This window comes from Corvus hawaiiensis, chromosome 18 (assembly GCF_020740725.1).
Source record: "Corvus hawaiiensis isolate bCorHaw1 chromosome 18, bCorHaw1.pri.cur, whole genome shotgun sequence".
Classification (NCBI taxonomy): Eukaryota; Metazoa; Chordata; class Aves; order Passeriformes; family Corvidae; genus Corvus; species Corvus hawaiiensis.
This window is the reverse complement of record NC_063230.1, coordinates 12,042,063-12,064,728: the sequence shown is the minus strand read 5'-3', so window position 1 is coordinate 12,064,728 and position 22,666 is coordinate 12,042,063. Positions and strand designations below refer to the sequence as shown.

The 22,666-nt window shown below is 44.7% G+C and overlaps 1 protein-coding gene across 10 annotated transcripts in view; it reads right to left on the bottom strand.

Moving 5' to 3' along the window:
* Positions 1 to 769: 769 nt before the first annotated feature.
* Positions 770 to 22,666, bottom strand: part of CLIP1 (CAP-Gly domain containing linker protein 1) — a 61,551-nt gene continuing 39,654 nt past the window's right edge. For 6 of the 10 annotated variants that reach the window (XM_048323100.1, XM_048323107.1, XM_048323105.1 and 3 more), the window contains 13 exons: positions 22,021 to 22,186; positions 21,719 to 21,934; positions 17,171 to 17,308; positions 15,990 to 16,096; positions 13,124 to 13,244; positions 8,857 to 8,909; positions 6,672 to 6,692; positions 4,021 to 4,138; positions 3,598 to 3,757; positions 3,443 to 3,489; positions 2,624 to 2,629; positions 2,364 to 2,488; positions 770 to 1,724 (listed from right to left, as the gene is read on the bottom strand). In XM_048323100.1, coding sequence (XP_048179057.1) covers positions 1,502 to 1,724; positions 2,364 to 2,488; positions 2,624 to 2,629; positions 3,443 to 3,489; positions 3,598 to 3,757; positions 4,021 to 4,138; positions 6,672 to 6,692; positions 8,857 to 8,909; positions 13,124 to 13,244; positions 15,990 to 16,096; positions 17,171 to 17,308; positions 21,719 to 21,934; positions 22,021 to 22,186 — 1,501 coding nt within the window. In that variant the 3' untranslated portion in view covers positions 770 to 1,501. Of the gene's footprint in view, positions 1,725 to 2,363; positions 2,489 to 2,623; positions 2,630 to 3,442; positions 3,490 to 3,597; positions 3,758 to 4,020; positions 4,139 to 6,671; positions 6,693 to 8,856; positions 8,910 to 13,123; positions 13,245 to 15,989; positions 16,097 to 17,170; positions 17,309 to 18,468; positions 20,704 to 21,718; positions 21,935 to 22,020; positions 22,187 to 22,666 lie in introns of all 10 variants that reach the window. The other 4 variants (XM_048323103.1, XM_048323106.1, XM_048323108.1 and 1 more) reach the window with 2 other exon arrangements.

The window sequence follows — 22,666 nt, the reverse complement described above, 5'->3', positions numbered from 1 at the left end:
CGGGGCGTCAGGGACAGCGCCGGCCGCCGGCAGCGCTCGCGTGGGTGCGGTGTGTTTGTGTCCGTACGTGGTCAGGCGTGTCCGTGTTCACGTGTGTTTGTGTTCATGTGTGTTCACTGGCACCGGGCTGTACCAGGGACAGTGTGACCGGCGGTACTAGGGAACCGCTTCCCCCCCTGCACGGGGCACTGCTTAGGCCGCACATGGAGTCCTGTGGCCAGTTCCGGGGCCTCCATTCAGGAAGGACATTGAGGGGCTGGGGCGTGTCCAGGGGAGAGAACGGACCTGAGGAAGGATCTGGAGCACCAGGAGCGGCTGAGGGAGCTGGGGAAGAAGCTCAGGCTGGAGCAAAGGAGGCTCAGGAGGGACCTTCTGGCTCTGCACAACTCCCTGACAGGAAGGGGCAGCCGCAGGGGAGGGGTCGGGCTCTGCTCCCAGGGAACAAGGGACAGAAAACGCCCTAAAGCTGCACCAGGAGGGGTTCAGGTTGGACATCAGGAAGAATCTCTTCACTGAACGGGTGATTAAATATTGCCCAGGGAGGTGGGGGAGTCCCAGGAGGTATTTAAGTAAGGACTGGACGTGGCACTCAGTAGTGCCGTGGTCACAGTGACAAGGTGGTGTTCTGTCATAGGTTGGACTTGGTGATCTCAGAGGTCCCTTCCCAGCTGATGGATTCTGTGAGTTACAGTGCAGCCCCTGGGCACCTCTGTCCCCACGTGGAACCCCTCACACTCCAAATAGAAAGGCAGAAAAGAAAGCACACTTCTTTTTTTTCCAAAATATAACTTTATTATATATATGCATATATACACACACACCACACGCACTATATAGAAGCTCAAAGAATGCAAAACAGGGATGGCCCACAAACTGTTTCAGGTGTGCACAGGTGTGCACAGCATACAGGTTTCCAAAAACCCCCAGCAGCTCCTTACCTGCATCATTTCCACGTTTCACACCAAACCACAACCCAGAGCTCACAGCACCAAGCGACATCGCACTCAAAAGAGTAAATGAAAATAAAGATGAAATATTTCTCAACTCAGTCCAGTGTCAAAAAAAAGCTTAAAAATCTAAATGTACAAATTCAGCCTTAAAATGGTTTAGTGCAAATATGAAAATTAACAGCATATTTTTAAGGTATTTAAATAAGCTTTAATATAACTCTAGTGCTTCATTCCTATACATGTTTTCCCATCAATAGATCCAACAGCACAGGGGCATTTCCTGTTAAGGGCAGGACAAACCCAGAACCTGGAAACAAACAGCATAAAGTCACTTGTTAAATCATTTATTTATCTCTCACTGAAGTTCGTTAAAAAGGGACAGGGGGTATTTATTAGTGGAAGAGCAAAATATTTATGCTTGTAGGGATTCTGGAGCAGGCGGGCAGGGCAGCGGGAGCAAGGGGTCGAGAACCGCTGTCCCTTGTCCTGACATTCAGCACACGCGGCTGCTGGTGGTGCAAAGGTCCGTGGGGCAGGGTGTGGCCCTGCCATCAGAAGGTCTCGTCGTCGTTGCAGTCGGCCGTCCAGTGGCCGAACACTTCGCAGGTGTCGCAGTAGGGCCGCTCCTCGCGCCGGCTGCCGTGGTGGGCAGAGTGCGGCGGCTCCTCCAGCGCCTGCGCCTGCGTCGGGCAGTCCTCGGTGTCGTGCAGGTCGAAGCAGCCGCAGATATCGCAGAAGAGACGGGGCTTCTTCTTGGACAGGCTCTCCTCCTCACTGCAAGAGCAGCACCAGCACAAGTCAGTGCCTCTGTCACACAGGAGCAAGGCCCACGGCCCTGCACAGTGAGCTCGTGGTTACTGAGACTCAGGAAATGCCACAGAGGCCAACAAAAAATAGGATACAAACCCCTTCTCCATCACCCTGCAGTGCCCCCACAATCCCCTACACTCTAATATTTACTAAACAAGCCACTGTTTCTGCAAATACTTGTGCAGAGACATCTAAAAGAAACACAGGTAAGCAAGGTCCTCTTTTCCCTTAAAACAGGTGAAGTCATGATATATCAATTAGGTTTTAGTTCTAATTCTCTGGATTGGATTATCCCATCCCAACACAGCTACAGCCTCTTGGGAGCAAAGACTCTTCTGCACTTGGAAAAAGGCTGGATTCACCAAGTCTGACAACAGACATGTCACAATACATCAGCATTTGTGATTGATAACTACAGAGCATCATCTGCACCACCAGTTACACCACAGTGTAAGAAGAAGGCTGGATTCAACCACTGCTTTCTGGGGAAAGCTCTGTCTGTCCCTCCTGACGGCTGAGATCAGCTGCTGCGTCACAGAGCTGCCAAACCGCTCTACCAACAAGTCCCAGAACCAGAGCCAAGGTTTCCTTTAGGATTTGTACCTGTCATAGTTATTTATCTCCTCTTCGTTGCCATTGAGGGCTGCTTCACACATTCTTTGTATCTTCAAGTTCAATTCTTCGTTTTTCCTTTGCAGATCCACTATCACTGAATTCAGGAAGTCGATCTAGGAGAGCCAAGGACAAGGACAGTCAGAGGGGCAGGGGGATGGCACCTGCCCCAGCCCCGGGGTTCAGCGCTGCTGAATGTAACCAAGGAACACTTGGCAAAATTAACAGGGAAGCAAAGAAGTGGAACTAACCTCGCCCTGGTGGAAGGAAGGGTTGCCATCAGCAGGTGAATTCAGGGAGGCAGAAAACCAGAAAAAGATTGGTGGTTAGTGTATGTTCATGACAGTTCTGATGGCTGCACTACTGGGAAGGACATTTTTAAATCACTGTGACTGATGTTCATGATCTAACAAAGGCTTTATTGTGAGCAGAAGGTGATTCTATTCTGACCATCTTTTCTGGGCATTTGTTGGCACAGGCCCCTGGGAAGCAGCACTTCACGAGGTCACTATGACTGTCCTACTCTGCATCGCATCTTCCTGGCCCCAAGCATGTGCCAGCTGAGCACCTTCCTTCTCCACTGCTGCCAACCCTTGTTCTGAGTCCAGTTCTGCAGTTAGGGAGAAGCCATGGCCAACATTTTCAGCTGCAGAAGCTTAGAGGTACTCGGGAGCTCAGGGAGGCCATTTCTCCAAGATGGCAAGCACCAGCTGCAGGTGGGCCACAGCTTTTCCTCATGCACATCCAAGAAACCTTCAGAAAGAAGGCCAAGGAGCAATGAGTGCTCTGCTGGGCTGTACCTCTGACAGGCTGCAGGGCACAACTTGCCACCCTTATTTCCTGCTTGTTTCCTCACCTTCCCATAATCTGAACTGTTTCTCCAGTATCACTCATAACTTTATTCTTAGTATTTACTGTTACTGATATTTCCCTTCAGAAGCTAAGGGCTACAAGATAAATCTGCCCGTTAAAATCCTGACTGATAAAACCTGGTAAGGACTGTCTTTGGCATATTCCCCTCCCCTACAGCCCCACTGCTGGTTCAGCATGCTCATGTGCACATCCAGTACCTGCTTCTCTCTTGCAATTTCCTCCTGAAGCAGAGTAGCAGCATCACCTGTAAAGAAAAAACCAAACAAGGTACAATGTGACTGGTGTGATGGCTCAGTCAGAAATAATGTCACAGTCTCTGAGGGCACGGACAGTGGCGTGGCTGTTGCTTTACCTGAGGGGCTCATTACAGTTAAAGGCTGCTCGTTGTTTTCCTTGAGTTTTTGCTCCAAGTTCTTCACCTTTTCCTCAAGTTTCAGTTTGTCAGACTCCAGTGACTTCACCACTGACTGCAGGGTTTTTGCAGAAGCGTTTTCTCCCCGGAGCACCGTGATCTGGAAGAGTTGTTTGAGAGCACTTGGACCTTCCAGCACCAAGTCAGAGCACCAAGGCCACAACCCTTGAAGCAAGGGCTGAACAGCCACCAACATCACGTGCCAGGAATCACCTGTCTCAGCACAGGTATCTAAAGATTTGAGGCTAAGGTTTAACTGTGCCACATGAAAGAAAAATGATCAGCCAGCTCGTCAGGAGCCAGCACACAAAACCTCTGGCTGCAACTTAATTGAAATTAGGAATCATCCCACTCCTCATTTACCTCATGTCTGAGTTTTTCCAGTTCCTCATCTTTTTGTGTGATCAAGGCACTAGTAACATTGATGGATTTCTGTAAAGATGCTCTCTCTTCATCAATTTCTTTTTTTAAAGTTGATTCTCTAAAAGAAAACCAAGTAAAACCAGAAGTCATCTAATGAACGGGTAACTCTAGTGGCCTAGTGTCATTTAATTTCAAGTATTAAACTACTGCAAGAAGTGGTTCTTAAAAAACAAATTACAATTTGCTACTTGACTAAGGTTTTATATATGTATAAACATTTCAGGTGTTACAACTGTGGAAACAAAGCAAAAACTTTACCTAGGTAGTACATGCCAGAATCTGCATAGCACCGTATCCATTTGAATTTAAAGGAGCAAGTTAACAGACTGGGGAGATATAGGATAAACAAACATGTTGCACAATGTTCCACAAAACCTAACTCAAGAGTTTTGTTACTTCTTGAAAATTACTAACAAGCAACAAAACAGGCATGCAAAGCTCATTGTACAAGTTGTCATGCAAAGCATGGATGAGGCTGGAAATATCAGCTGGTCCTCACTAATTTTAGTGACATCATCATTTCCTGCACATGGAGAAACAACATGGGATTTGTATTACTTCATGGGAGAAGGGTTAAAAAGAAATTCTCCAAAGCAGGCACAACACCCTTCTGTGTACATATGCCCAGTTTTCCCAGTCTTTTCTGTGGGTCTAACAGATACAACTTCTGCCTACAGTTCCTGCCTCAAGGCACCCTCACACTGGTGCAAGCAGATCTTCCTGACAGCTCACAGAACACACAGAGTGAGTAACTGTCCTCTGATGTGAGGAGCATTGCTACAAATTTCCTTACAAGCTGGAAGGTTTTGGTTTAAAAAGAAAACAACAAAAAAGTGACTTCAAACTCTTTACTTTTCTCCAAGAGGAACTGGCTCTTCGGCACAGGCAGCAGTGCTGCTATTGGCTCTGAGCTCCTGCAGGGACTCCAAACTGCACTACACTCTCCAGGACTGCTGAAGCATCAGGAGCAGAGCCCATACATGTGAGAGGATGCTCAGGGGACAGCTATCGAGCTCAAATGGAAAAGTTTCCATCTCTGTGGTATCTACAGTTAGTGAGAGCCACGATACCCAGACCATGAAACACAGTAAATCTCACTCACTCGAGATAAATGGGCAACTCAACAATGAGAGCACAATCAATGCAATTCTTCCATTGTTCAGATTGTACTCAGGAATGGAAGCAGCAAGTGGAGAATCTGGGGTTTAGAAAAGCTGAGGCAGCTACCAAACAAGAACCAAAATTTGATTTGATTTTGGTATATTTTTACAATGAGAGAATCAATAGAAGTGGAACACAACAACTTGCAGACTGTGTGATCTTGCCTTCAGATACAAGTTATAGTCTTGTTAATAAAACCCAGAAGGGCACTGGCATGTAAAGAGCCCCTGGCCAGCCCCGAGTCAGCAAAGCACTCAAAAACTCCACAGCCACCTCCGTGTTCTCCTGCAGGATTCTCAGTGCTCCAGCCTATCCTGCGGTTTTCAGTGCTTTGCTGAGTGCATCAAAGGCACGTAGTGGTGTAGGAAAGAATGTGCCACCAGTGCACGGGGTGCTGCTGACAGAGAAGAGCTGCAAATCCAGGATTTGCTGGGAAGTAAACCCTGAGGACATCTGGGAATCACATCTGGAAGTTGCTGCTCACAAGCTCTGCTGCACCCGAGACTTCTCCCGAGCGTCCCTGTGCCGTGCACACAGCTGGGGAAGGGCAGATGGAAACCCCAGGGACTCAGCCCATGCTCAAGAGCTTGTGATTGAGCCAATGTTTCCACTTTGTCAGATCTTCATTGAGAGATCAGGACCAAACAGATGCTTTTGGCACAAACATGGTTAATTCGCCATTTGTTGGGCTTGGCTTCAACCACCACAACACAGGTGGTTGAAAAAGGCAAACAGGGTGTAAGGATAGAAATAAAATATTTACAGACTCAATACAGGAGCCTCGAATGCTAAAACAAAAGGGGAGAGAAAGGAGAGAAGAAAAGAGGAGAGAAAACAAGAGGGGAAGGAGGTCCCTGTGCTGGAGCTTTGGGTTTTCTTTCCCAAGAGTCTCTCCAGGAGCTGCTCCAGTGGGAGACCCAAAAATGCTGGAAGTGGAGAAGCTACAACTAACAAAGGTGCTGATCCCTAAGCGTGGATGGATCACAGTTCACTTCCAGGCAGAGTCTTGGCTGCTGCTGGAAGTGGACGATGCTGGGAGCATCGTGTGCAGTGGGAGTCACACACGACAAACTAAGGAGCAGCTGCTGAATGTGAAATACCTGCACTGGGAGAGCTTGCAAGGAAAATCTTGTGGAAATGATTTATTTTATTTGAAAAAAAAAATTGATTTGGTGAACTAAAACATTTTTCCTGTCAATTCAAGTCCAAAACATCTGCTTACCATAAAAGTAATAAAAAGTCATAAAAATGACTTTTTCATTTTGATACCATTTTAAAACTTCACTTTCTTGAGAAGCTCAAACCATGTTCTGAGCAGTGTGTGGAAGTGGTGGGAGAAAGAGGTTTGTTTTGGTTTAACATTAGAAAAAAAATCACCCAGATTCTTCCCTTACTACAAAAATAAGAAATTCTAAGAATGAAGCAAATACCTTAAAGTGCTACTGGGTAAGCTTTAAAAATGCAAGATAACAAGAACCACATGTTAGAAACATGGAGTACAAATGCAAAATACTGTAAGGAAGAACAATATTTGCACCAAGGGCCTCTTCTGTTTTGGTAAAAAATATATAGATTTTTTTTTCATTTTATATATATGTATATATATATATAGAGCTGAGTGTTTTACAAAACAAAAGCAAGACACCAAGGGACAAAGGCAGCCAAAATATGTACAACAACTTTACTAAAAAAAAAGTAAATTATTTATTGTAACGTGGATAGACTTTCTTGAGTCTTACCATTAAAGACACACAGATATAGCAAGGGAAGCAAGGGCAGGAAAGGGAAGAGAGAGGAATGAAATGAGTATCGATAAATAGCGAAGCTCAAAGACAGTCAGACAGCAACCCACACTGAACCCAACGAGCTGAGCAACACAGAACCCCCCATGATCCACAAACATCAAACTCCTGGCACTCCCAGCTGGACTATTTCATATGAGGGGATGCTAAAATAGAGGGAGAGAATTCCTGGGGGTGGAAGGAAGGTGAAAAAACCATTGCTAGAGATTTGACCTAACTGAAACACAAAGATGGCTCTTGTTCAGCAGCTTGAATTCTTAAGGCAAAAGGAGGAAATCATCATCTTCCCATCACCACATTCTGTGGAATTTGGGAATTTAGAGACTTTTTTCCATCATTTTTACTTTATTAGCTCTTTATTCAGCCTAACTTTTTTTATTAGCAGCTGTGCCACATGTTGACACGTTCGGAGCCCCAGTGCCTGCAGTTTGCCCCAGCAAGGCTGCTCCTATTCCTATTCCTGTTCCTATTCCTATTCCTCATTTTCCCCTGTTCCTGTTCCTCATTTTCCTCTTCTATTGCAGTTTATTCAACACTGCTGAGCAACGTCATTAAGCCAGTCACAAACTGGGGCATCTTGGGGTAACCAACTGAAGGTAAAGTCATGGTAAAATTCACTTCACTGATTTCATAAGTGTCTGGATTATTTCAGGCAGCTCACCCAGAGTAAAACAGGAGAAGGAAGATCAGATCAGAGCCACACACCTTCCTTTGTAGAACTTAGACAGAGTTTGTCTTTGAAAATGTTCTCTGTGAAACAGAACTGCTGGAAAGTATTGAATGACTTGGTTCCCGCTCCCTCCTTCCTTTCCTCAAGTAACTTCTAGGAGTTACACTACTGAAAACACATTTTAAAACATGTTCAGTAACAGGCTGGTGATGCAGCTCATGAGGCTGGTTAAAGCTGGAGGTTCAGCTGATCCAACTCTGACATTCCCTGGGGAAGCACTGGCTTGGGAAACACCCCATGTGCCTGCTGTCCTTTGGAACAGCGGAAAAGAACAGTCCCAGAGAACACTGTCAGGGAATGAAGAAGGGAACAGTGATAATACTGAGTGGCCAAGGATGTGCATAAACACCCAAGTGCCACTCACTGTTCTTTGTTGTGACCATTAAAAAGCCAGAAAATTTAACAGGGGTTGGTTTGCTTTTCCTGGAACACCCGAGGTGTCGTGGGGAGCTGTGTTGTTTTCTAAAGATTTATGTAACTGCTTTTGGAAAGCCCCCATTTCTCTCAAGGCACAGGGGCCAATCAGCTTCCCATGCACACACTGCAGACACTCAGTTTTGTGACTTGGGACCTTTCCCTGAGCAGCAGTTTACAAAGGGATGCCCCAGTCACCCAGGACAAATCTCCTGGCATTTAATAGCGGTGCTGAATGAACTGCAATAACCCACAAGGAACTCAACAGCCCAAAACCATGAGAGCAGCAAGTCAGTGCCCAGTAACTTTTCTTTCCTTCTCCCCTTTTCCTCTAATAACCCTCCTCAGCATCACTGTATTGTCCATTATTTCTTAAGAGCTTGCCGGGTCAGATCTGTGCACACACATTTTATCAGACTGAGGGACAATCCAACATTCCAGAGCAGACTAAAACCAAACATTAAACTGATCACTGCAAGTAAGAATTACCACAACGTGGGAGGTGTGGAACTAAAGCAAACGTGGACGGTTCCATCTCTAATCCAACGAGTGCAACAACTCAGCACTTTTAACCATGACACAACAGAAAAGAACAGCTCTTAGCAGTGTTTTTGCGTTACATTTCTGTAGGACTGTGGGGTTAAACACACATCAGCAGGAACAACTTACCTCTTTTTCATCTCTAGTAACTGGTTATTGAGTACTGATCTCTCCTCTTCCAGCTGAAACACAAGTACAGACAGACTCCAGTTGATACACTACAGATTGTTTCCTTAGTATAATGTATCAGAGCATCATTATCATCATAAAATAGAAGTGGGAGAGGCTGCAGAGCCCCCAGATCCTCAAAGTAGCAGATTTTCTACTGGCACGGCACATGCACTCAAACACCAACTGTTCAGTGACCAAAACATCAGCTACTGAGGGCCTGGTGGTGCTTTATAAGCATTTCCATGCCCTGTGCACACAGCAGAGGTGTGAGACCAGTGTTAAAGGATATTTCCAGGGCCCCCACACACCCCAAGAACCCTTTGTGTGCCTGGCCATTACTTTTAGCTCAGCACTGGTGAATTGCTGGGTTTGCTGTGTTGGATCATTGCACTGCTGATCCGTATTTGTTACTGCCCCGTTACTCAGAGATAAATTATTGATCCCAAAGCTCTTGGTCTGGTGTTTGTTACCGCTTCCTGAAGCTATAACTCAGCGAGGTCACTCTTACTGCCTTAAAACCAGCAAGGCCTTCAACTGAAATTATTGTTGTTGGTTCTTGGGTCCAAACTGGGTTAGGAAATACAAACCAACAAAACTGCAAAGGCCCAACACAGAAACACTGGGGCAACTAAGCTTCTGGTAAGGTTAAGAAAACAAGTATTTTTCAGGCAAATTAATTATTTTTCACCATCTCCTCCTTCCATCTTATTCAATGGCCAAAGCCAGCAATTACAGCTGAGAACTGTCTGTATCAGAACTCCCTGAGCACAGTTTCCACTGGGATTTCACAAGCTTCCAGGGTTCATCCACAAGGTCAGGAACACATACATTTATAATGGAAACCTCAGAGCCCTGACAACAGCTCCTGTCCCTGACGGAGGGAATTCTTTCAGCAATTTGCAGATACTGAGGTTTGGCACAGAAGGTGTTAAACAAGTTTCCTTGAGCAGGTGGGTTGCCAGCCAGCCCCCAGCTCAGCTAAATGCAGCTCACTGAGAGCAGCCATCTCCTCCACATTTCCGGACAAGTTACCTTCTCCTTCCCTGTGCTAGTGCTGTTAAACATTCCAGGTTTGGGATGAACCAGGATCATTTCACTGGGCTTAATCAGACAGCTTTTATTGGTATGAAAAATAGATACTAGAAGGGTGTAGAGAGACTTCTATAAATAATTCTTAAAGCAAATCAAGACGTGTCTCTCAAGGCAAGTGACCACTGTGGGAGAGCAGAGCAGCCAAGGCACTATGGGGATATGGGCACATTTTTCCTGCAGGTCAAACCCAGCCAAAATCCAGTTCCACCAGCAGCACCAGAGCATCCCGATTCCCAGTTTCTGTCTTGTTTCCTGCCCAGAGGCAGCCTGTGTGAACTCCTGACATCTGTACAGACTAGTGACAAGAAAGGGAGGAATACGACAAGTCTGAGAAATGTGACTCTCAGGGAGCTGCAGCTTCGGCTGCTTCTCCAGACCCTCGTTCTAACACCTGGGTTCCAGGCCCCTCTCCTCCTGCACATCTCCAGAGTGAGGGGACACATCTCCTGTGCATCACACTTCCCAGCTGCTTTTTTGGATTCCTTGTCCTTTGCCAGCACTGGCATTTCTCTACAGTCACACTCGGCACCCTCAGAACAGACCCTGCACACGTTAATAAAAGATGGGCCAGCTGAGCTGCTGGGTATTTCTACACCTTCTCCAATTAACTTCAAATGCCTGGGCAGGTCTGAGGCTGCCAAAATGCCACAACAAATAATTCGAAGCCAGGAAAGTTCCCCGAGCTCAGTATTTATCTGAATGTGACTCTTTAACTAATTACAATCAGCTAATTATTTACGGATCAATACAGAAAAGCTCCCTCAGCATCTCTGGTGTGAGACACTTTAACCTTTAGATGTCCGGATAGATCATTCAAGGATCCACTAATTTTGCAAACTGTGCCAAAAGGAGCCCCGGATCCTCTAACCCAACTGACAACACACCTGTTAGAATTTATGTGGATACCGTAACAACAGCTCAAAATTCCCAATCCCGTGTTTGCCCCTTCCTGATGCATTTAACAGGTACCTGCACAGAGCCTCTGCAGCCTGAGCTCTGCTGCGTTTTGCTTTCCTCCCCACTGCCCAGATTTTTGGGAGCACAACGTGTAGCTCCCGGGCAATCCCGCGGTGGGAAACGGCATGGGGGGAAACCCGGACTGGACCTTTCCCGGAGTACGGAATGGGAAAAAAAAAACCAACCCGGACTGGATTTTTCCCGGAGTACGGAATGGGGGAAAAAACCCAGACTGGATTTTTTACAGAATATTGAATGGGGGAAAACCAGCCCATGGCTCAGGGGCCGAGGGGTCTCTTCTCTCAGGGCTTTTCCATGTGTCAAAATGCAGAAAGATTTGAGCAGTGCTGCCAAATCCTTCTGAAGTTACTACTCTGCCTGGAAATAACAGGTTGCCTCAAAGACTCTGAAATAATTTAGGAAACCCTGTGGGAGTGGAGAGCAGCTCCCAGTGGCTGTTTGGGATGTGCTCTCCCCCCTCCGCTCCTCAGATGGGGAATGAGTCAGTGCTGAGCCCACACGTCTGGGACTCTGCTCGTCACCGCCAAAGGCTCTTGAGGATGAAGGAGTCTGAGCATTACTCCTGCCAGCAGCTAAAAGGATTTACAAACTGGCCAGGGCTGTAGTCACCCATCCCCAGGACTTCCAAACAGACCCTTGGATAAAAATCAGCCTGTTGGCTTTAAAAATAATCAAGCCTGCTTCAGCATGGAAGAGTCTGTGCCCTGTCAGGGTGACCTAGGTTACAGTGTAAGATGTCACCAAAGGTATGTATTCTCTTATCATCCTCACAAGCTGTTAAAAGTGGGTGGGGCAGTGTTCGTTATCTCCTACCATGACTCATCCCTGATAACACCAGCTGGGAGCAATCTCTGTTTAATGGGCAATTAAGGACTCACCCCATGACTCACAGGATTATGTCATCCCATTGTGAGATGCCCCACCCAGGGGGAGGAGCCAAGCATTCCCACCTGGATATAATCTGGGATTTGGAACACAGTCAGCCCTTACCTACTGGATTCGCAGAGGACAAGAGCTACATAACCACCACTAGACCTTCAGAGGAGGATGAGACACTTCTACAGGATCACTGCTTCAACAGAACTTTATCTATCACTTCAAAGAGGACTGCAGCCACCCCTGAATTGGACTGGTACCACCACCCTGCCTGGCAGGGTGTCAGGTCATATCCTGGCTCTGTCAGGTTAAGCCAATATTTCTGTATTATTGCCTTATTCTATATACTAATAGAGAACTGTTACTCTTATTTTTCATGTAACTGCCTGAAAGCCCCTTAATTTCAAAATTATAGTAATTTGGAGGGAAGGGGCTTACATTTTCCATTCCAAGGGAGGCTCCTGCCTTCCTTAGCAAACACTTGTCTTTCAAACCAAGACACACAGGGAACAGGATCCCCTCCCTACACAGGTGCTCTCTCAGAAAGGCAGGACACAAACCCTGGTCTCCTACCTTTCTGCTTTTGGATGATCTTCCCAAGATTCCTACACAGTGTGCCTGTCACTGGAACTGCTCCACAAGAACTAAACCGACCACATTAGGGACTGTAAATCTATTTTATCTTTTGGCAAGTACCAGTGATACAAGCTGAGTAACTTGCTCATATTTTAAGATTCCAACAATGTGTTCAGATATAATAGTGAAAAATAAAAAAATAAAGTACCACCAAAAAAAGCACCTTACAGGGGTTCTGTTCCCCAGGACCCACAGCCTGGCTGCAGCACAGTGTGAAGTTTGAGCAGACACACGCACAGCACAAGTCCAACCAAGGAGTTTTACACAGCATTCTGAAATACATCCTAAGTATTCTTTGTTTTCAGTGGGGAAAGCAGGAATAAGAATTTAAAAGCTACATTTCCTTAGGTGGATGGACATTTCCACAGTTGTATAACAAAACCACTCCCGACAGAAATAGCAACTCTCTGTTAATACACTTGGCTAAAGCACGTTTAATTTATGCTCATTCCCAAGCCTTCCCAAGTATCCTTCCCGGGTTACATAACCTTCTGTCAGCCTGCACTTCCAACCTCCCCGTGCAGGTGGCTTCCAAATTTATTTCCAAACGTTCCCAGCACCACTCATCCTTTCCAGCACAAGGCTCCCCGGGCAGCCCCGGAGCTCCGGCGGAGCTTCCACCCGCCCGCTGCGGCCGCTCTACCTTGTGGTGACTCGAGACCTCGTCCCTGCTCCTGCCCAGCTCCTCGGCCAGTTTCACGTTCTCCTCCTGCAGAGCCTCGAGCTGCTGGGACTTGTGAGCCGCTGCCAGCTTGAGCGCTTCGCTGCGAGCACACAGAGAGCATCGTTACCATAGGAACGGGAGAGGCGAGGGAAAACTGGGGGAGAGAGGCGGCTTCACAGCTTGGAAAAATACATCAGGGTCACGTGGCTGAGGGATCGGGAATAGCAGTGACAATCCTGGGGACACAGGGACAGGGTGAACCCTGCGGCTGCACAAAGCCTTCCCCTCGCAGTGGTTCAGGTAGTCGGGAATTCCCATGGGCAGCAAGGCTGGGATTTGGAAATGCAGGGTTTGGCCAGAGGGTCGGCAATGTTTGCAGCCTGGACTGTTCACAGAAGGGAACTTTGCAGCCAGAGGTAAAACAGAATTGCTTAAAAGCATAAAAAAGAAAAAGAAAATTAGGAAAAAAGGCAACAAGAAAAAAACCCAGCTTAGAGCTCCTACTCCCTACAAGGTCTGACATCCAAACATACAAGAAAGTGCAGGATCACAGGAAGCAAAACCTCATCTATTCCATTATTTTAACAGACACTAAACTGCAAATGAGACAAAAACAAAGCTGAAGAAAAAAAGACTTTGCAGCTTTCATCAGCCTGTGTTGCTACTAATGCATGTGGTTTCCTTAAAATACATTTATTTGTAACAGATTTTGGAAAATATTTTGCATGCTAGCTGTAACATGAGTGACTAACACAAAATCTTTAAGATCTTACATCTTTTGAAAAGCACAAAAGACACCCTTAATTTCACTGAATAGTAATTTTTATTACTGTTTTGTTTTTTAAAAAAGGAGTCTCAGTAGTCCTGTGTACCAATACTACAGACTTAAACCCTGACTGGAATATTAAAAATACTTTTATAACTGTGGGAAGTAGAAGAATAAGTCAGAAACTTATTCAAGCACTTCAAAATACAAGGATCTGTTGTCTCTTACTGGGCAGATTTAGACAAAAGTCTGATTTACTTTTGCGTTCAGCATCTCACAGGACTCTGATTTCTCAACCATTTCTTCTACCTGGTCTCACCTTGACTAATTCCCACCCTGATCCCCCTGAACTGGAGCAAACTGCTCCCACCTCATATTTCTAACTATTTTTCCTTGCTGAGCACTAACCCCTTCTCCTTCTTCTTTTGGCATTAAGGCACAGATGGTTCAGGGCTTTATAAAAATCCCACACCCAACACTGGGGTCAGCGTGCCTGAAGTGCTCCTGTGTTTGTGCCAAGGAATCTCCAAGGGATGGCCCTGGGAGCACCCACGGCACTGCAGCTTTCCCTCACCCCAGCCTTGCAGGGAAGGCTCTTTCCCAAAGGACACCCTGTCCCTGTCACATCCCCTGCCTCCAAAGGCAGCACATTCCTCCAGCTCCCGTGGGCACATTCCCTCTACTCTCCTCACCAAGGCCTCGTCAGCTCACCCCTGAGCTGTGCTCTCACACCACACCCTGCTGATGGGTACAAAAGAACTATTAAAGATCAACTGAAAACTAGAAAAGCTTCCCCTTCTCCCCAAGGTCTCAGCTCTGATAATCAGAGACCACGTTCAGGAACAGTCTAAGAAATAACAGAATTAACCTCTCCAGAGTGATCAGGGTCCTGGGAACTGAGGTGCTTGATTTGGTGCTGGAGATTTTCAAGGCAGCATCTCCTATAAATAACTTCTGCCTGGCAAATTACAGCCCAGTATCTGCTGCCTTTCCACAATATCAGAGTCTACTCATCCCTTCATTAGAGCAACCAGCAATCACTTGCTCTGGCATTTCCCACAAGCACTGAGGCAGGAATTGCTCCTGGAAAGAAATCCTGCTTTTCTCAAAGGGGTCTATGCAATCACCAAGGTTTTCCAAAGCCACCAGCACAAACTGCCAGTCACAGCCAGACACTGAATTCTGTGAGCTGGTGGCCCTTGTGTCCCAGTGTCACCTCGGAGCTGTCAGTGGCTCAGAGCTGTCACAAAATGACAAATGGAACTACAATAATAATAATTAGTCAAAGCTGCTCTTAAGCTGTCAGCGAGATTCCAGCTTTCACCCCATGAGCCAAGAAATTCCTCTTGGAGCACAGGTGGAAAGAGGTCTGTGGTTTAATGCATGGCACCTCTGAGAGCTGGGGATGTGCAGCCACTGGCAGAGCAGCAATAACTGGGATCTTTATTCCCTGTGGCACAGCAAAAGCTTTGCTACAATGAGATTCCACAGGGAAAATTACTTTATATCAAATGCTCTCAGTTTATTTGTTTGTGTCCAATGTTACACAACGTGAGTCTGTAGTATGTAAAATATTGTTTCTCCAGTGAAGCAGCTCCAATAACCAACAATTAACTTGAGTTTTACGTTCCATATATAGGATTTGGTTTGTACCAGTTAGGAATAAATACACAGTAGGGACAGAGAAATAAACTTCATAAAGCCATCAATGAAAAATAAAAGCAGAATCAAATATTCTATGAACAAAGCCACTTAACACTCCAAGTGTACTTGTAATTAAATCAAACAGAATTCTCTTCTAATAAAGATTTTAATATCATCTCGTGCCCTCAGGTGCAGAACCCTCCACCAAACAAATTATTTCAAACTATGCTCCAAGGATTTGCTTCAGTTCCCTTCAGCAATTTAGTAGCAACATTCTGATGTCAAGTTTTGCACATGCCACACATTTAATTTTGAGCTAATATCTGCTTTATAAGTGAGGATACCAGAAAGGTGCTGAAAGACAATTTAAAAAAAAAAAAAATCAAAGGTACATGTGCCCACAAAAATGAACAGATTTAACACTGAAATACTTACAATTCTTTTTTAAGTTCTTCCACTTTCTTGTTCTCCAGATTTAGAAGCTCTTTTGATTTATTAAGTTCCTCTTCATTTTTCAGGTTGTTTTGTTTAAGCATGTCCAACTTAAAGAGAAAAAAGCCCCTCATTACACCAATGAAACCACACTGTTCTCAGGAAACAATACTCAGCCAAATGGGGGCTTGAGCTCCTCCTTTTCCATCTTTAGCCCCTAAATTAACCCAGCCTGTCTGGACTGACGTGTTTGTCCAACAACAAATTTTATGAGACATTCTGCATTCAAATAGAGCAGCACAAAGAATTCCAAGTCCACTGGAGAGCAGTTTCCAGGAATCTGGTGTCAACACCCCAAGGTAAAGCCCAAAGCACCTCAGCTCCATTAACTGCTGCAGCACTCAGAGCATTATTTGTTCTTTAAATGCAAAGCTTGTTGCTAAAATCAGCTGCTCCCTTGATCTTTATTCCTCTAAGATAACTCATAAATTCTGCTTTCCATACCTTATTTTCTGACTCAGGAGGGCTGAATGCTGTGCGTGCACCCACAGGAAATGAATTCCTTGCAGAGATCTTGTTGCATGGGACAAACCTTGGACATGGTTTTCCTGAGCTTGTGTCCCCCATGGTAACACCACGAGCTCATGGACCTGATTTGCTTGCATCCAGCCCCACAGTATATTACATAACAGATAATCTGCAGCCATTCTCATGGCATTACAGGACCTTGTGGATTTTTTTAATCCAGAAAGGGAACCCCTCCCATATGAACGTCACCACTTCTAATTCTCGAGCCGGCAGATCCTGCTGGAAATCGCTCCCGTTCCAGCACTTAGGGCAGCCCAGCTGTTCACTCCCAGTGCTATGGGAGCTGCAGAAGACCAAAGGGTGAGGGCATCCTCCCCTTCCTCAGGCCCTGGAGCAGCACAGAGTGGTGGGAAGACACAGCCTGGGAACAGATCCCAACAGGAACTGCTGCACCTTGGACTGACACCACGTGCAAAATACAAAATAATCCTGACCATAAAACCACGTGCATTTTCCATCACTCTGCACTCATCCAGTAATTTTTCACAGGGGAAAATGACAGAATCCTCTCCTGCCTAATCCAATTCTCTATAATTCAACAGTTGCTCTCACAAACCAGGCAAAACTTTTCACAGAAAAGCATTTAATGTGATTACTTCATTCTGCAGCTTCTCGTTTGTCTGTCTCGAGTTCTCCAAAGAGGCCAAAGTTTCAATCTTTTCTTTGTGAATGGCATCCTTCTCCTTGGTCACCTGCTCCACTGCCTGGAAAACATCTTCTGCCAGTTTGGCCACCTGGATATAAAGGGAGGTGGGGAAAAAAACCCCAATTAGTACCAACGGGAACTCTGACAGCAAAACATCAATACTTTATGCAGAGCTCCATGGTTTGTCAGCTGCTTCCCAGTCAAGTAAGGACTTCAGCTGGGAATTTATTTGCATTTTGAAGCTGCATAAAGTATAAAATGAAGTGAACAAGAGAAGATCCAATTCCATGCAGAAACAGATCATAACCTCATGCTCATGTCACCACTGAGGAATTCCCTCTATTTTAATTCCTGGATTTCTCATTAGCACCACTGTGACTGCTCTCAGACCTCTCACCTCTTTAGGCAGTAGTAATTCAACAAATATTCACTTCCAACAGCCTGGTATATTTTCAGAAAATATGGAATTACAAAAACTCAAAAATTTGGAAAATAATGGAATTAGAGATAAAGCCAATTATTGCATTATTTCAGTATTGTTCATTATGGCCTCATAAAGGAAACACTTCACAAAGATATTAAAATACTTAGGCAGGTGTAATCTATAGGATATCTTGATTCCAATTTGCATTCAATGGGATTTTCTGGGCTTCAAGCCACACAAACTGAAAATCAAAGTATTTTATACAGAATTTGTTGGTGGTGAATACAAAACACTTCTGTGAATAAAAAGAACATCAGAATTGTCAGTGTCTTTCCCAGTCTCTAACACTGCTTTTATCCAATTACATTTACAGGAGCAGCACATTCTTTTATATTTTTTGGAGTAACTCAGGTTTGTAGTTTGCTGCAATTGAACATAAAATTGCACAAAGATCCAATCTAAAACCTTATCTATTACTACTTTAGGTTTTAAGGTGCAGAACCCTTCACCAGAAGGAGCTGCTCAATGTCTTCTACCAGATTCAGGGAACACAACTTCCTTTTATTCACAGTTCATGTTGTTTTCTTGCAACATCCAGCGACAACAGAGGCTTTTGTAGTTAAAAATATTATTTAAAAAAATTTTTAAGTGTCCTTCAGACTCACAGCTGCAACTTGCAACAACCCCCAAGTACCATATTGAGAGAGCCCACAACTGCAGTGTGTTATGAGTGTGCAGTGAAGTGCAGAGAGGAAATCAGGGGTTAGTGCTCACGATTAGTAGAATCAGCCCCAGACTTGACTTTTAACTATGAATTTCAATACCTCTGGTTTTTGCACTACTGCTTGGGTCTGGAGAGTCTCAAGTTCTTTTACTTTCAAAATCAGATTGTTCATTTGCTCCTGCAGCATCTGATTTTGGCCCTGAGACTCCAGCAATTTGCCTGAGAGGTCACTATTAGCTTGTTCTAAAAGTTTAACTTCCTCACACAGTTTGTAATAATCCCGGGAGAATTTCCCCTTCTCATTCACTGTTCCCTCCTTACTGATGACCACACTTTCCTGCTTATCCCTCAGGCTGTCCAGTTCCTGAAGCAACTCAATTTCCTCCTCTTCCATCAGCTCCATCTCGTGTTTGAGCTCATCCATCTTCTTGGAGATTGAGCCGTGCAGGCCCTGGAATTCTGCTGCTGAGCTGGATAAGGAAGCAAAGTCACCCTTCAGTCTCTCCATGCTGCAAGTGAGCTGCTCTTTCTCTGCACAGAGGGTTTCTTTCTCTTTCATTATTTCCACCAGTTTCATCTCAGATTTTTCTTTCTCCTGAACTAGAAGGTTTTTCCCAGCCAGAAATTCCTCACTTTTCTCTCTCAGCTCTTCTACCTTCTTTTCTAAGCAGCTGATGTTCCTTTGAAGTTCCCTATGTCCCAACAGAAACGATTCCTCGTCCAGTTTTCGAGCTTCCTTTTCTAAGGTTAAGTTTTCTTTCATAAGAGCAACCTCCCTGTTTAATTTCTGACACTTCTCCTGCAGCTCATCCCTCTCCCTGGTCAGCATCTCCCTGGCAAAGGAGCAGGTCGCCAAGGAAGACGACAGGACCTGCTCGGTGTGTGATGCAGCAGCCAGCTCACCTTCTAATGCTCTTTTGGCATCCTGGGCCTCCTTCAGAAGATTGGAAAGGTCACATTTACAGGCCATCAACTCTTGATTTTCTACAGTCTTCTTACTTAGTTCTCCCTTCAGGGCTTCAATGGAATCTTGGAGTGTGGCATTCTCTTGAGCCAGAGCATTCTTGGACGAGAGGTCCAGCTCACGTTCTCTCTTCAGATCAGAAATTGCCTTTGCGCAAGATTTGTTTTCATCAAGAAGCTCCAAGTATTTTGTCTCCAATTCCTTCTTCTCTTGGAGAAGAGCTTCATTATGCTTTTCAAACTGCAACGACTTCTGAAGGACAGATTCCTTTTCCAAGGTCAGTTTGTTCATGTTCTCAGCACAGACTCTCTCACAAAGCTCAGCATCTGCTGAGGCCTTCGCAAGCTTCTCAGCAATTGCCTTGTTTTCATTGAGAAGTTGCTCCCTTTCAGCCAAAAGCCTCTGTTCTGATGAAGAAAGAGCCTCTTTCTCTCGAAGTAACTGATTACATTCCAAACTGAGTGTCTCTCTTGAGGCTTTCACTTCCTCCAGAAGACAAGTGAGACTCCCAAGGGAATTCTCCATCTCCACAGTGTCTTCCATCACTTTGGTAAGCTGTGTTTGCATCTTTTCCTCTCTCACTTTTAACACTTGGTTTTCACTGACTGCATTGTCTAAACTCACTTGCAGCTCTTCTGTGCCTTTGAGGAGCATCTCCTTCTCTTCCTGCAGGTTCTGCAAGACCCTGCCCAGCTCCTTTTCCAGGGCTTCATGCCTGTCTTGAAGAGCCAAGAGCTCCCCTAGGGCTGAATCTCTCTCTGCAGCCAGAGCTAACACTTGTTGCTGAAGCTCCCTTTGGTCACTGGCCAGGGCCTCACAGGAACTTCCCAGCTTCCGGATAACATCATCTTTGTCTTTTATAACTGCATCTTTCTCTTTCAAAAGTCTCTTCTGATAATTCTCCAGCTCTTCCCATTCTTTGACATGTTTCTGACATGCCACATCCATGGCATCTTTGCTGGCCTGAAGTTCTTCCAGCTGTTGGAACAAGGTGAACTCCAAGGACTGCAGAGCCTCATTTTCCTGAGCTGCCTTCAGCAGCCTTGCCTGCACTGCCTCAAGTTCAGAGAGCAATTTGCTTTTCTCAGAAACCAATGCTCCCTTTTCTGTGCTCTCCTGCTGGCTTTTGGCCTCAGCTTCTTCCTTCTGCTTTAGGATTCTTTTATTTTCTGCCTTCAGGTCTTCTTGGTCTTGTTGCATTAACAAAATCTTTGATTCCAATTCTTTAAGTTTTGATAACAAGGGACCTCTCTCTAATTTTAAAGTTTTCCCCTCCTGTGCCAAAGTCTCTTTTTCTGATATCAAAGCCCTCATCTTGTCTGACATTTGTTCGATTTCTTTTCTGGATGAGGCTAACACAGAGCTTAAGGACTAAAGAAATAAAGTCAGGGAGAAGGGAAAACAAAAATCAAGTCAAGCAGATGAATGAGAAATGGGCTTTAAGGGCAAATAGAGCAACTGTAATTTAAGTTTTAAAAGTGTATACACTGACACACAGTCCCTGTGTGAACTCAGCTGCTGACAGACACCCCCATTACATTACAGAACACCCGTCATCCACAAGAAAAGGTTTCGGTGGCTAAATAGTGTTAAAAAAATCATGGTTTAATGTTTCCTCCATCCAAATTTCATGTAATTTATAAAACTATTCTCAATAAACTGACTGACTGTAAATTATTCAAAAGAAGAGCCACAGAATGATTTCATGAGACTCTAAATGAATTAAAATGTAAGGAGTTCTATTAGACGCTGACTTCCAATTCTCAATTTCACCCATAGATAATTCTCCTCATGATTCTATCAAAAATACATTGTCATAATCCCTTTAATTCAAAACACCACATCAGTGGTGTCAATATGGTGTGTCAATTTATACACGAAATAATTTGCTAAATCATACAGCAAAGATTGTAGCAAATAATTGATGAAAGCAAGCAGTAATGTCAAGGAAACAGGAGGAAATATCAAAATTGCTGAAGTCCAGCTACACATTAAATAGCTGCAGATCATACTACAAACCAAAAGGTGTGTAGCACTTCTAAATGAAGTGGTTCACAATGCATCTTAAAATCAAGCATATATAAAAAACCAGGGAATGACATCTGGCTCCAGCTGGCTGTGCTGAGCCAGATATCTACGAACATAAAATGTTAACTGGTATCAAAGAACTGTCTCTCATCAAATCTTGTGTAATCTAGGAAAGAACTAACAACCGGTTTGTCCTGTGGGCTTCTCCTCCCTAACCCAAATCCACGTACCGTGGAAAAGTTCAAAACAGAAACACTGCAAAAATCTGGCTATGAAAGGCTGAAGCAGAGAGAAAACAAGTCACTGAGACAGAAAATTTAAACTTTAAGTCACATGCAGAGTGACAAAAGCCACTTACTCTGGCCTGCTCTGCTTGTTTCTGCAGCTCCTCAGCCTGTGCCTCCAGCTCGTTGTTTTTCCTCTGGGCACTTTTCAGTGCCTCTTCTGCATCCAGCAGGTTCTGCTTAAACCCTTGGATATCTGCATCGTGTTTAGCCACTAGCTCGGAAGTTTCTTTTTGATACTTGGCCTGAAGATCTTTGTACTGATGTTGGCTGGTCTCAATCTCCTTTTTCTGGTGGAAGATAAAACAGCAAAACTCAGTTCTAGCAGCAGTGGGACAATATTCTGCAGTTTGAGGGCTTTTGAAGTTGTTCTTACCATGTCTGTTAATTGATCCTGCAGACTTTTCAGTTCTGCTTGATGAATCTTGAGGGTTTCCTGCTGACTCTGCTCAGCTTTCTGTGTTGTCTGCTCCACGTTTTTCTCAAGCTGAGCAGCCTTTTCATTTGCTTTTGTAAGCTCGAGTTGTATTTGCTCCAACTGCCTGGAAAGACCAAATGAAAGAACATCACTTTCTGCTGACAGCACCACAAGCACAGAGAAGAAAGAGCCAAGATTGTGCTGAAGTTCTATATTCTGACCTAGCATTTAGAAAGAGATTTAATTGTTTAACAGATAGAGAGTGTTCTGCTAAATTCAATATACACAGGGAAGACCAAGTAACTTTGCTCCCCATCTGGGGTTTTGTAAGGGTGAAGAACAACTATTGTACACACAATTTTTATTTGGAGAAACCCCCACATTTTCTCTCACAAAAATGTGACCCAAGTCTTTTATATATCCAAATAAATGGAGCTGATCAGGTAATCAAATAATCATGAAGCACAATCACAACAGTCTGGATTATTCAAGAGGTCATTTACTCTGGGCAATGAGAAGCACATTACATAAGAATTTTGGAATTATCAATGTTGGATGCTCTTCAAATCACTCCCAGGAGACTGTTTAGATTGATTTAGTTTGC